This window comes from Populus trichocarpa, chromosome 8 (assembly GCF_000002775.5).
Source record: "Populus trichocarpa isolate Nisqually-1 chromosome 8, P.trichocarpa_v4.1, whole genome shotgun sequence".
Lineage (NCBI taxonomy): Eukaryota > Viridiplantae > Streptophyta > Magnoliopsida > Malpighiales > Salicaceae > Populus > Populus trichocarpa.
In genome coordinates, this window is record NC_037292.2 from 14,587,679 (window position 1) to 14,599,153 (window position 11,475).

Consider the following 11,475-nt stretch of genomic DNA (forward strand, 5'->3'; position numbering starts at 1 on the left):
TACTCGAAAACTCATTCTCAATTCATTTTTTACCCAAAAAACCTAGGAAACCCCCTAAAAACCTTGTAAAACCAATCCATAGCCTCCAAAAACACAAAAAACTGGTCCAAAACCCGAAACCAAAAATCTTCTTGAGCTTAAATATGTTTTTTTACGTGTTTTCAAGGTAAAAGAACACTTAATCATAACCTTCTTCATCATATGAAATCATTTGACACAACAATCGATCATGTTGATGACCTAAATCTTCTCTAATACCAACTTTCTTTCTCTAAGCCGGATTTCAGTAATCCCCTCTCTCACATCCACAAAAAAAAAAGACCGGAAAATAAAGGAAAATAAAGTTCGTTTTCGAAGTGTATTTTTTTAAAAATTATAGGGATCAATTAAACAAATAGCTTAAAAACATGAAGGATGCAAATGAATTTTTTTAACCAATTACAGGTTTGCCGTCTAATTTATTCGATTTTTTCACTTTAGTTTTTTGTCTTTCAATTCAACCCTCATCTTAAAAAAATATATAATGAAGCTCTAATTTTAGCTTAAAAGGGCTGAATTATATTAAAAAAATATTCATGATGGAAATAATTTTTTTTAAAAATACATTATTGTATTTCATACCAACATGTGAGATGATAAACAGTGATTGGATGGAAAAAAAAAAACACGCCCTTCTATAATTATACTTAATTCTAGAGTTTTGTTAATGTGTGATGGTTGATACTATTATTATTTTCATTATACTATTATTATTATTATTATTATTATTATTATTATTATTATCATGATAATATGACGTTAACTTAATAATAATATAAAAATAAAATCCTTATCCAAGAATAAAACAAAGAAAGCACCTTCCCACGTCCCAATCCTTTTATCATTTTCTCCAAAACGACAAGAAACCTGGCAAATCTTGGAGGCTTGAGAGCCCGCTTGTCTTTGAAGCAAGCTATATCGGATTGCCAAGACGACGACGAAGACTGTCGCCCTTGGCGTCATAGGCTTTCCTCTTCTATGGCTTCTTTTTCATGGGCTTCTCTTCTCAGGATCACCATCTTTCTTCTCCTTGTTGCCGCTGCTGTTTTTGCCTTCTTCACTCTCCCTGTTGAAAAGGTTTCGATTTTTCTTCTCCCCTTTCTCTCTTTAAGCTTTCTCTTTTCTTTTCTGTGTCCGATGGCGTGTCTTTTGATGTGGGTTTCTTTGTTTTTGCGTTGGATTTGTGGGGTTTCTTTGATACATGGCGTATTGGTTTCTTTTAGTGGTGATGCAATTGTGGGGGGTTTTACTTTTAGGGAAAGTTGTGGTCTTTCGTGTCTTTTTGTGGAATTTCTTGGAAATTGAGGTTATTAGGGTGTGTTTCTGTGCAATGTGATTGTGTCCCAGATTCATTTTTATGTAGGCATATGTGATTTTGAACTGAATCTGATTCTTCGTTCAATGTTTGAACTGCTGGGACACTCACCGGTTTTTTTGCCGGCTGATCAGAGACAAAAGATGGTTGCTTTATCGAGGTTTATAAATATGTGTTCTGTTGTTATGGATAGGGTTCGGTATTGATTCAGATTAGTTCTTACTTAGTATTTAACTGTAATGTGATCTTTATTCTCTCTGCTATCATCTCAGTTTGGCTGTTTATTTTGATGTGGGGAAATGTGGTGAGGTTCGATTGCAGGAACTGGACTTTGTTCTGAACAAGTAGATTCATTGTCTTGCACTAGTGGATATTTTTTTCCCAAGTCTCACATTGAGTGTCTTTGGCCTGTGATCATCTCACCGGTTTTGTTAAATTTTGCCGATGATGATTGATTATGCTTTATACTGATTATGCTTGCATTTGTGTATTTACCGGAGAGCTTTTCCTTGCAGATTTTGAAGGATTTCTTGTTATGGGTTGAGCAGGATCTCGGGCCTTGGGGTCCCCTCGTACTGTAAGTCAATTTTGTGTACCCATGTTCCTTGTATTTTTTAATTTTCTTGATATTAAATTGTTTTGTTCTTGATTTCCTTTCCACGCTGTGTATGGCCTTAAATAGTTCCAATTCCTTTTCATTGGGAAACCTGTTGCCTTATAATTTCTCAGATTGTAATCAATCACTTGAGTATTTATGTTTGTAAACCCTTTTTTGTTGTTGCTGCTTTAAATTAGTCAGACACACCAGTCACACAGCACATTGAAATCAATTGACCTTGCAGCTCACTTTTATTTTGCCACTTGCAGGGCTATTGCATATATTCCTCTAACAATCTTGGCTGTTCCAGCTTCAGTGCTTACTGTAAGGATTTATACCATTTCTGGTGCCTTTTCCTGCTTGGTTGTCTTTCCTTAATAATTTAAATAATCAATCCTTTCATCCTTTTGGCTTCTATTTTGCTTATCCGCCCTTTGTTTGTTCTCCCACTTCTGCTATCAAGATCATGCACTCCCAATTCTTTGATTTGGATCTCTCTCCACTTGCATATCTTCAAGTAGTTGTGGAAGAAAACTTATCCTGTATAAGCTCTATTTCTCTTGTAACTTGGTCTCCATATTTCAGCTTGGTGGTGGATATCTTTTCGGGTTGCCCGTGGGCTTTGTTGCCGATTCTATCGGCGCCACAGTTGGTGCTGGGGCAGCATTTCTTCTAGGAAGAACAGTAAGTTATTAGACTCTTGCAATGGTATATACTTCCTAGTTCCAGCAGCATAATATGCATAGAAGGAGAAAAGGCGCATCCTTTTGTTACTTGTGCTTAATCACTCACCTGAGCTTGCGTTTGTTGTTTACTATTAAAGGCTTGGGGAAAAAAGGAAACATACATTTTTTTTTATGTATTTTCATTTCCTTTTGGTTTTCTCTAACTAGCTAGAGGATTTGTAGTTTCTATGTTTGATACTGCAAGTGAGTGTTTAGTTTATGTCTTATTCTGGTGCCTTCAGATTGGTAGATCTTTCGTTGTCTCCAAGTTGAAGGATTACCCAAAGTTTAGTTCAGTTGCAATTGCTATTCAGAAGTCTGGCTTCAAGGTTTGTGTACTTCATATTTGATCCTCAAAACTTCAGTGGTTTTGTTGCTACATATATTTGCAAGTTCCTTGTTATTCCTCTCTTGTCCATAATTTCTAACATGGCTTACTCTTCTCTGAAATCTCTGAAGTTTCTTATTTTGTTGTGCAGATTGTTCTGCTGCTTCGACTTGTTCCTTTACTGCCTTTCAACATGCTGAATTACCTGCTGTCAGTCACTCCTGTTCCAATAGGGGAATACATGCTGGCTTCCTGGATAGGAATGATGGTATGTTCACTCATCCAACTGTACTTGGTGAATTAATTTTAATGCTGTATCGAGATACAAAAGTCTTATGAAATGCCAAATATGTATTTGAAAGAGATTTATTTTCATGTGGATCAATTGAAGGATAGCATTGGTGCTTGATGGGCCTGTTTAATCATGTTTTTGATGTGATGTGGTCTCCACTTTGATTGCCCCTATGTGATATAAACATTAAAACATGTTCTGACATGATTTTTACTGGCATGTTGTGCACTGATTAAAATTTTTTAGTGTGAGGATTACTGACCAAAGGGAGGGAGTCCTCACCCCATAGAAGAACAACTAACTTGTTATTATTATGGGTGGTACTTGATGATTTGTGTAATCAGTTGTTATGCTTAGTGTTTTCATTAAGCTTAAGCAATGTTAAGTTTATGGACCAAACATTTCAATTGCTGGCTAGTTTGTCTGTGTATATCCAGAAAACAAAGAGAGAAATTAAATTGGTGTTTAAAAAATGTGAAATTCTAGGTTTTCTTTTGTTTTCAATTCTTTTCCAAAATAGTTATGACCTTCTAATTATGTTAGCTCATGAGATATGCATGGAAGAACATAATTGAGAAGGTAGTGCTGGTTTGAATCACTTCACCGTATCTAACATGGTATTTCTTACAGCCAATAACCCTTGCTTTAGTGTACATTGGAACGACACTCAAGGATCTTTCTGATGTGACTCATGGGTGGAGTGAGTTTTCAACTACTCGTTGGGTAAGGACCCTATCCTTTTCTTACATTCTCGAGTTCGGTTTTGAGTCATTTTCTGATATATAGGTCTCCACTGTTTATTTCTCTCCCTGTTTTTAACCACCACTTCATCTGTAGTCTGATATATTTGTGACTCTTTTACTGTGGATGTAGGTTCTTATTGTATTGGGCCTTGTTGTATCTGGTAAGTTGCAATGATCCGCCAGCATGCCTCTTTATTTTGCTTTGCCTTTCTGTTTTTATTTTTTTGAATGCCCAATTGGAGTTTTGAGTGGTCATAATTTTTTTAATCATAATGGTCACAAAATATTAATGCCCTGTTTAGTGAAAAAGTCACCACCAATTGTCAAGTGCAAATTATAATTACTCAGGATCACTTATCAATTTTGATCATTTTTGCCATTTTGTTCAAGATTTGAGAACAATGAGGAGATGATGGTACTCACAGGAGTTGGCGGCTTTCATCATATATGAAATGAGTTAAATAGAAGTGAACTCGGAGAATGTTTCCATGTTTTGTTGAGTCTTGTTTACTGAAAATGTCAACATTGTTTGGTGCCAATTATAACTACTTGGGATTTGTTTATCAAGTTGGATCCTACAGCCACGTGGTTCAAGGCTTTGAGCTTTTAGGACAATAGGGAAATAATGGTATTATAAAGTAGCTGGCAATTGTCAACATATGTCAAGGAGCCAAATGAACTCAATGTATGTGTTGTGTGGTCGTGTCCATGTCAGAGTCTTTTCACCGATTAAGTGATAGTTGGGTGGGATATAACTCAGTGCTATGATGAACTGATAAAGAAAATGACATGTGAAACAAAAGGAGAAAAAAAGTAACAAAATTGCGGAAGGAAGTGCTCAAGAATTTTTATATGAAACTCTTCTTCAAAGCTATCCATTAGATGTGATCATGCAAGTGAAACTTAGAAACTGACCAGTAATTTTCTTTTAACTTTTGAAAATTGGCTCTTAGATTTATGAATGTTAGAGAGTTGCATGGTGGCTTTAGTATCATACATTGCCTCAAATTGAAGTCTAATGACAACTTTTGTTTGACCTGATATCTTGTCTGAACTCTGCCTATGGTTACAATTTTCACTTCTGTTTCTTTGCTTTGCAGTGGTTCTTATGTTTTGTGTTACTAAAGTCGCCAAGTCTGCTTTGGATAAAGCTTTGGCCGAAAACGAGGATCTAGATGTCATTTTGGCATCACCTCAATTACCCATTGTGGCAGATACTTCTGTTAATCTGAACCAGCCTCTCATTATCAAGATAGACCCGTCTGAAGATAACCATGAACAATGAGATTCTTAATTTGTGTAAATTCTTTTCCTACCTCATTTAAAGGCAATGCTCTTAATTTAGTTTGCCATTTAGTGCCTGTTATTTGTTATTCTGCTTATTTGTACAGTAGAAATCTTTTACAAAAAAGTTAAAACAAATAAAAATGTAGGTTTGGATGTAAGTGGTTGATCGGCATTTGTTGAAGTGAGCCTATAAATACCTAAGAATGAATGATATAATATTGTCTTCAATGCGATTTGCCGCATTTGGAACAATTTTGGAGTGAATCATGTTATTTCAAAGCAACACGAAGGACTTAGGACATGTCCTTTCTGTTCCACTCTATTTCCCGAAACAGTGTTTGTGTTAGAACGTATGCTTTTATAATTTATCTAACCTGAACTCAGGGTTCTATTCTTAACAAATGTTGTAACCGAAGTTATGAAAAGAAAATAAAGACCATGCATGGTCTGGATCTCCTTGGATCATCGCATCCTTTCAACTATGGATTCTTGAAGGTCAAGTTCTGATGGCTGAGTTTGTTTATAAGAGTATGTTGGTCATTAAATCAAACAAAATTTTTAAGTATAAATGTGTTTCGTTTCTGATGGCTGAGTTTGTTTATAAGAGTATGTTGGTCATTAAATCAAACAAAATTTTTAAGTATAAATGTGTTTCGTTTCTCTAAGCTATACTCTTCACCCATTTCTTCAACAACACTCGAATCTTTGCATTCCAATTTTCAACGGTCCTCTCATCCTTCAATTTGCAAAAAAATAATTAAACACCCACCAAAAAATGGGCCTTTCATGGAGCAATACTAGAAGAAGAACCACCACTTTTTATCACCCACCGCCACCGCCACCACCTTGCTGTTATCATCATCACGCGGAACCCATCTCTCTCCTTCCTCCTCCCCCACCACCACATCAAAGTCACTACACCACCATGCACCAACCACAACCCTCACAATCTTATCCTCCACCCAACAACCCTTATCCTACCCACATTCCACCTCCAGTTCACCACTACCGCAATTCCCAACATTACCACTCATGCAACTATGCAAATCACCAACCTTTTTATTATACCTGTCATCATCAGCCAACTAGTGGGTGGTCTCCTGTAATCAGACCTCACGTGGGTTTTGCTTCTACTATTAATGCTGCTACTGCACAACCAATTCTGCCGGAGCCAGCTCCTTTTGTGGACCATCAGAACGCAAAGAGGGTTAGAAATGATGTCAATGTTAATAAAGATACTTTAAAGGTTGAAATTGATGTTTCAAACCCTGATCATCACTTGGTTTCTTTCGTTTTCGATGCATTATTTGATGGGAGGTTAGTGTTTGATTTGCTAGTGTTAGATTCTTGGTTTTATTGTTGAATTCTTGATTTTGCTTTGTTAAAGGAGAGGTTTCTGATACATTGGTTGTTGGTTACATGATTCTTGATTGAGGGTTTTGCTTCTGTTGCTAAATTAACATGGAGGATTTGTTTGCTTAAGAAAATAAGTCAAGATTCAATCTTGTAATTTTTATTAGCTACGAGCTCGGTGATTGACTATAATGAATCCCTATAGTAAAATCTGAGGGTGAGATTTTCTAGTGTTTTGAGTGACTGAATGAATTGAAACAAGATTACGAGTGACCATCTCCGATAAGGAATGATCTCAATTAGATTATCAGGTGACCTTTTTATGTTGAAAACATTGAGTTGTGCAAATCTTACTGAGTTTTCACAGTGTGATTTTGATGGTAATTGGGGCTTAGGATGATGTCTCAAGTGATAGTGTGGGTTGACGGAGGCCTTGATAGACCTCATGCATTTTATCTCTTAATTGTTGACTGTCCAGAGTGGTTTTGACGGTGGAAATGAGAGTAGTGAAGCGTTTCAGAAATGAAATTTGCAAGAACGAGCCAAACAGGGAAATTTGAAGGGATTAAACGTAGACTGACAAGACCATAACCAAAGCCTGAGTTTTTTTTTTCCCGTTAATGATGTTCTCGTTGCAAATATATAGCTCTAGAGATACTCGGAGATCGTGGACTGTGGTTGCTTATACGCTACACAAGCTGCCCATTTTTTTCATATGTTTTGAGATATAAATTAGTAAATTTAGGTGAATAGTCCTTGTTGAGAGGTGATTAGTGAGGAAAGATAGTTTAGCCTAGCTAAACTGCTTGATTTACCCTTTGGTTTCAGCATCATTCTTTGTGTTTATGGTTGTATTACATCATAATGTACTACAATTGTAATCAAGGCTTTCTTGGTCTGTATACTGACTCGAATACTGTTCAAAAGTGCCATATGATGCCTTGATTTTTCATTATATAAGCTCAGTAGAAAATGTTTTAGTTTACCCTTAGGTTTCAGCATCATTCTGTGTTTACAGTTGTATTAAATACAGCGTAAAGTACTACAATTGTAATCAAGGTTTGCTTGATCTGTATTAAATACAGCGTGTGTAACTACACAGTTTTTTCTCATTTTAGAAAGACTGGTCACCATCTTGGCTTTATGATATCAGAATTAACTCATGCCAAACGATTACCACAAGATCTATGTGAATGAAATCGCATTGTGTATCAGTTGTAATATTTAGGATGACCAGAAATATTCACACATTGATTAGTGAATTAGCTGGATATTAGTTGGATTTTGTTCTTCTCTCTCCCCTCTCATTTTTTACCTTTTGAAAGGAGTATCTTCCTTTTTCGGGTGGGCTTCACTGGATTGTTGTGCTGACCGGAAGAAACTTATCATTCTGCATGTATGCAATTTCTATATGGTGATTCTCTTTAGTAGTTTATTCTCTATGCATGATAGACAATAGCGATAATTTTTTTTTCCGGTAATTTTAAATGTATCCTATGGCAATTAGCTATATAGTCAGAAGAGTTAGAGATCATAATCGTAACACTTAGGCTCAAGCTTGTCATAGACCTTAATTATAATGTTCTGTCTCAATCCAGTTGACCTCGGATGTAAGCACAGGCACTCGTTTATTCTAGGAAGACATTCACATATTCTAATAAGTGAAAATGTCAGCTGCATTTATTTTGATTTTCCCAGATCTTTTCTAGGAAAGCATTTATATGTGGACAATACCGATGTATTACTGCTGCAATGTTAATTTTCTGAAGTGAATTTTGTTCTATTAAAATCTCAATAGCATCAATCTGAATTATGGAATTGGGTGAGAAGTTTGCACTTCTAAAGTAGCAACTTCAAACTCTGCATGTTTAAAAAGAAAATCCAAATGTTACAACATGAGAATCTCATTGGGGTTATTTCATACGAGAACCAAAGCACTGGATCCCTTCAGAACACTAGAAACACCAGCAATTAACAAGAAGCTGTGTGCCAGCTTGATTCTCTGAGTTTTCTAATCACACACACAAGAGACCTTGCAAGGATTTTTTTCTTAAATCTAATACCGCTTGTTTTGTTTTGTTTTTAATAACAGCATTACGATTTTCTACTTTGCCAAGGAAGAGCAGGATTGTAGGTTCGTTCCTGCATTTCCTGAAGCCCATTTGCCTGTGAAAATCTCCTTCCAGAAAGGTCTTGGCCAGAAATTTCATCAGCCTTCAGGAACAGGCATTGATTTAGGCTTCTTTGAGTTGGATGATCTCTCAAAATCATCACCTGAAGAAGATGTTTTTCCACTTGTAATAGCTGCTGAAACATACTTGCCAGTTGACTTAACAAATGAAAATGATGATTCTGTGCCGATCACACTTCGCCACATGCAGATTACTCAAGCTGTTCTTGAGAAGAAAAATGATGACAATTTCCATGTCAGAGTAATAAGGCAGATTCTATGGGTTGCTGGAGTTCGATATGAGCTCCGTGAGATATACGGAATAGGAAGCTTGGCAGCTGAAGGCTTTGATGACAGTGACCCAGGGAAGGAGTGCGTGATTTGCATGATTGAACCTAAGGATACCGCCGTGTTACCTTGCCGACATATGGTGAGAGTCTGCCCTTTATCCTGTTCACTATTTTAAGACATGGCTATCAATCATAAGTGAGAAGCACTATGTAGTGCTCTCGCATTCAAGCATAATGATTCCACACACTATTAAGGGTGATATCAGGAAGGTTGAATCTCTTATGCTTGAACTACACATCTTAAATTGACTGTTTAATTCCAGGCACATGAGTGCAAGTTATGTGATCTCTAGAGTTTATTTAGTGGATATATCTCTCAGTCCCTCTCTCCCTTTCACTTGAGCAGTCATTGTCCATTTATAGCGATAAGTTCGGCTGAGTATTAATATTAGTTTATGTGGAAATCTAGACTAGAGAAGTTTTTTCTCTATTGTTAATATTCAGCAATTGATTTGCATGGAGTTTGTTCAAAAAGGTTTTTCTCAAGAGGTAACATTCTTACTTCTTTCTAGTGTCTGAATTCCTTGAGGAAACATTTCTGTACTCTGCATGTTGTTACAAGTTCAAATCTCTGTTTCCCTTTCCTTTTTATTTAAACCTCTATTCCTTTGTTCTCAAGTCATGTATATTGTATCTTTTCAGTGCATGTGTGGCAAGTGTGCAAAAGAATTGAGGCTTCAATCAAATAAGTGTCCGATATGCCGCCAACCGATTGAGCAACTCATTGGGATCAAGATAAATAGCAGTGATCAATGAGAAACTGTGTTTTCTCATATAAAGTTGGATTTATGGTATAATGGTTAACTTTTTTTCCCTTATGAATGTGTGTTCTAATTTATCTTCTTCTTTTATATATATATATTTTTATCCTTTTTGTTTGTTCTTATTTTATATATATATAATTTTCTTGTGTCTTTGTACAAGAATACTTTGGAGATCCAAATCTTCCAAAGAGAGAATTTACTAACAGTAAACATTAAACGAATCTTTAGCCACTTGTATTATTGCCTTTATTTATTTGTCCATGAAGCCACCTTTATTACCTCGATCATCTTATTCTTCCAAAACGTGTTTTTAAAACCATTGTATGGTATGCATCAATTTGGACATTATGTACATGAGGTGAAGTGGCAATCATTTTCCATCTCATCCCAAAACATGGTTGATGTAGTCCAGGAATATCAAATATCTATGTTTTTGCATGTCGGTGCCAGGACAGTTTGAAGTTTTCCATGAATATGAGGTATCTGCATTAAAGTTAGGATTCGTGGCTGTTTCTTATTTCTCTTGACACAGTCCACACTCCCAACCTTCATCATTGAATCCAGTTCCTGTTGACATGTATCCATCATGTGTGTCTGTAAAATTGCTATTTTCATATGTGAGTTGAACATGGAGATTCGAAAGGAAGAAAGAGAAGCTGCAAACAGTTTGACTGAATGAACCCACTTGTAGCCTGTAGGTCGACAGTAGCAGCCTTTTCTCTTTGAGCTTACAGCCGAAAAGAGAGGCTGAGAGGGAATATTTGCCATCGAAGATAGAATTGAAGGGGAAAAATCGAGAATCTTCAAAGCTTATTTTTTACCTTTAGTGATATGTTAACGATCAGAGAATACAAAAGCTATGCTTTGATATCATTGTTTGCGCAGTATTGCTTGCCAGCGAAGGATGTAGATATTTCTCCTAAATTGCTTTGATTATGCATGCAGGTGTCTTGTGTTAATTGCGCCTTTTAGAACGCCAGACTGGACTCATTTTTCTGCAGTTTTTTAGACCTTGAAACTTTCCCTTTGATGTCTTCTTAAGTTTTGTAAGATCTGATGTGTACCTGTAGCGTGTAAATTGGTCTAACCATTGCACTCGTATGGTTTTGCATAAGTGATCTGCATGCAGTTCATATCATTTCTTTAATTTTGCAAGATACTTTAGATCTTTCAGGACATGGTTAACGTTTTATGGAGGGAATCAGGAGACCTCTGTTGCACTTCATTTAAACTTATCCAGATTCCTTTCATCCTGTTGAACAAGTCTTGTATTGATGCCAAATGAAGTCTTGAACTACTTGCTCTGCCCTGCATTATGCTGTTTGATACACGGTGCGCCTTTTCTTTTTACATCTGTTTTGTTTCGAAAGAGAGGTAAAAGGACAAGGGAGTGGTGGGGGTAAGGCTGAAAAAGAAGGGCATAAACTTGTTTAAAGGGTGAGTAAAAGGAAGAAGGGCATAAAATTGTTTTCTATCTCTGTTGAAGGACTTTATTAAAGCTATAAAATAGT

General features: G+C 36.2%; 2 protein-coding genes across 2 annotated transcripts; both read left to right on the forward strand.

Annotated features, from left to right (window-relative positions):
- Nucleotides 1-855: 855 nt before the first annotated feature.
- On the forward strand, nt 856-5,485 carry LOC7454247 (uncharacterized). The gene is made up of 9 exons (XM_052455175.1): nt 856-1,116; nt 1,870-1,931; nt 2,222-2,276; nt 2,538-2,636; nt 2,920-3,006; nt 3,157-3,273; nt 3,928-4,020; nt 4,171-4,201; nt 5,141-5,485. Exons 1-9 carry the CDS (start codon nt 1,018-1,020, stop codon nt 5,323-5,325), a joined length of 828 nt encoding a protein of 275 aa, XP_052311135.1. The 5' UTR covers nt 856-1,017; the 3' UTR covers nt 5,326-5,485.
- A 443-nt stretch (nt 5,486-5,928) lies between these two features.
- Nucleotides 5,929-10,195, forward strand: LOC7454248 (probable E3 ubiquitin-protein ligase LUL4). The gene is made up of 3 exons (XM_024607331.2): nt 5,929-6,644; nt 8,773-9,280; nt 9,843-10,195. Exons 1-3 carry the CDS (start codon nt 6,103-6,105, stop codon nt 9,954-9,956), a joined length of 1,164 nt encoding a protein of 387 aa, XP_024463099.1. The 5' UTR covers nt 5,929-6,102; the 3' UTR covers nt 9,957-10,195.
- Nucleotides 10,196-11,475: the final 1,280 nt, after the last annotated feature.

What these genes read in the sequence shown, in the direction of transcription:
- LOC7454247 (XM_052455175.1), top strand. Translation starts at nt 1,018, where the DNA reads ATGGCTTCTTTTTCATGGGCTTCTCTTCTCAGGATCACCATCTTTCTT. An exon ending in TTCCAGCTTCAGTGCTTACT is followed by an intron (nt 2,277 to 2,537) that starts GTAAGGATTTAT and finishes TCCATATTTCAG; the next exon opens with CTTGGTGGTGGATATCTTTT. An exon ending in ATTGGGCCTTGTTGTATCTG is followed by an intron (nt 4,202 to 5,140) that starts GTAAGTTGCAAT and finishes TTTGCTTTGCAG; the next exon opens with TGGTTCTTATGTTTTGTGTT.
- LOC7454248 (XM_024607331.2), top strand. Translation starts at nt 6,103, where the DNA reads ATGGGCCTTTCATGGAGCAATACTAGAAGAAGAACCACCACTTTTTAT. An exon ending in GATGCATTATTTGATGGGAG is followed by an intron (nt 6,645 to 8,772) that starts GTTAGTGTTTGA and finishes TTTTAATAACAG; the next exon opens with CATTACGATTTTCTACTTTG. An exon ending in TGTTACCTTGCCGACATATG is followed by an intron (nt 9,281 to 9,842) that starts GTGAGAGTCTGC and finishes GTATCTTTTCAG; the next exon opens with TGCATGTGTGGCAAGTGTGC.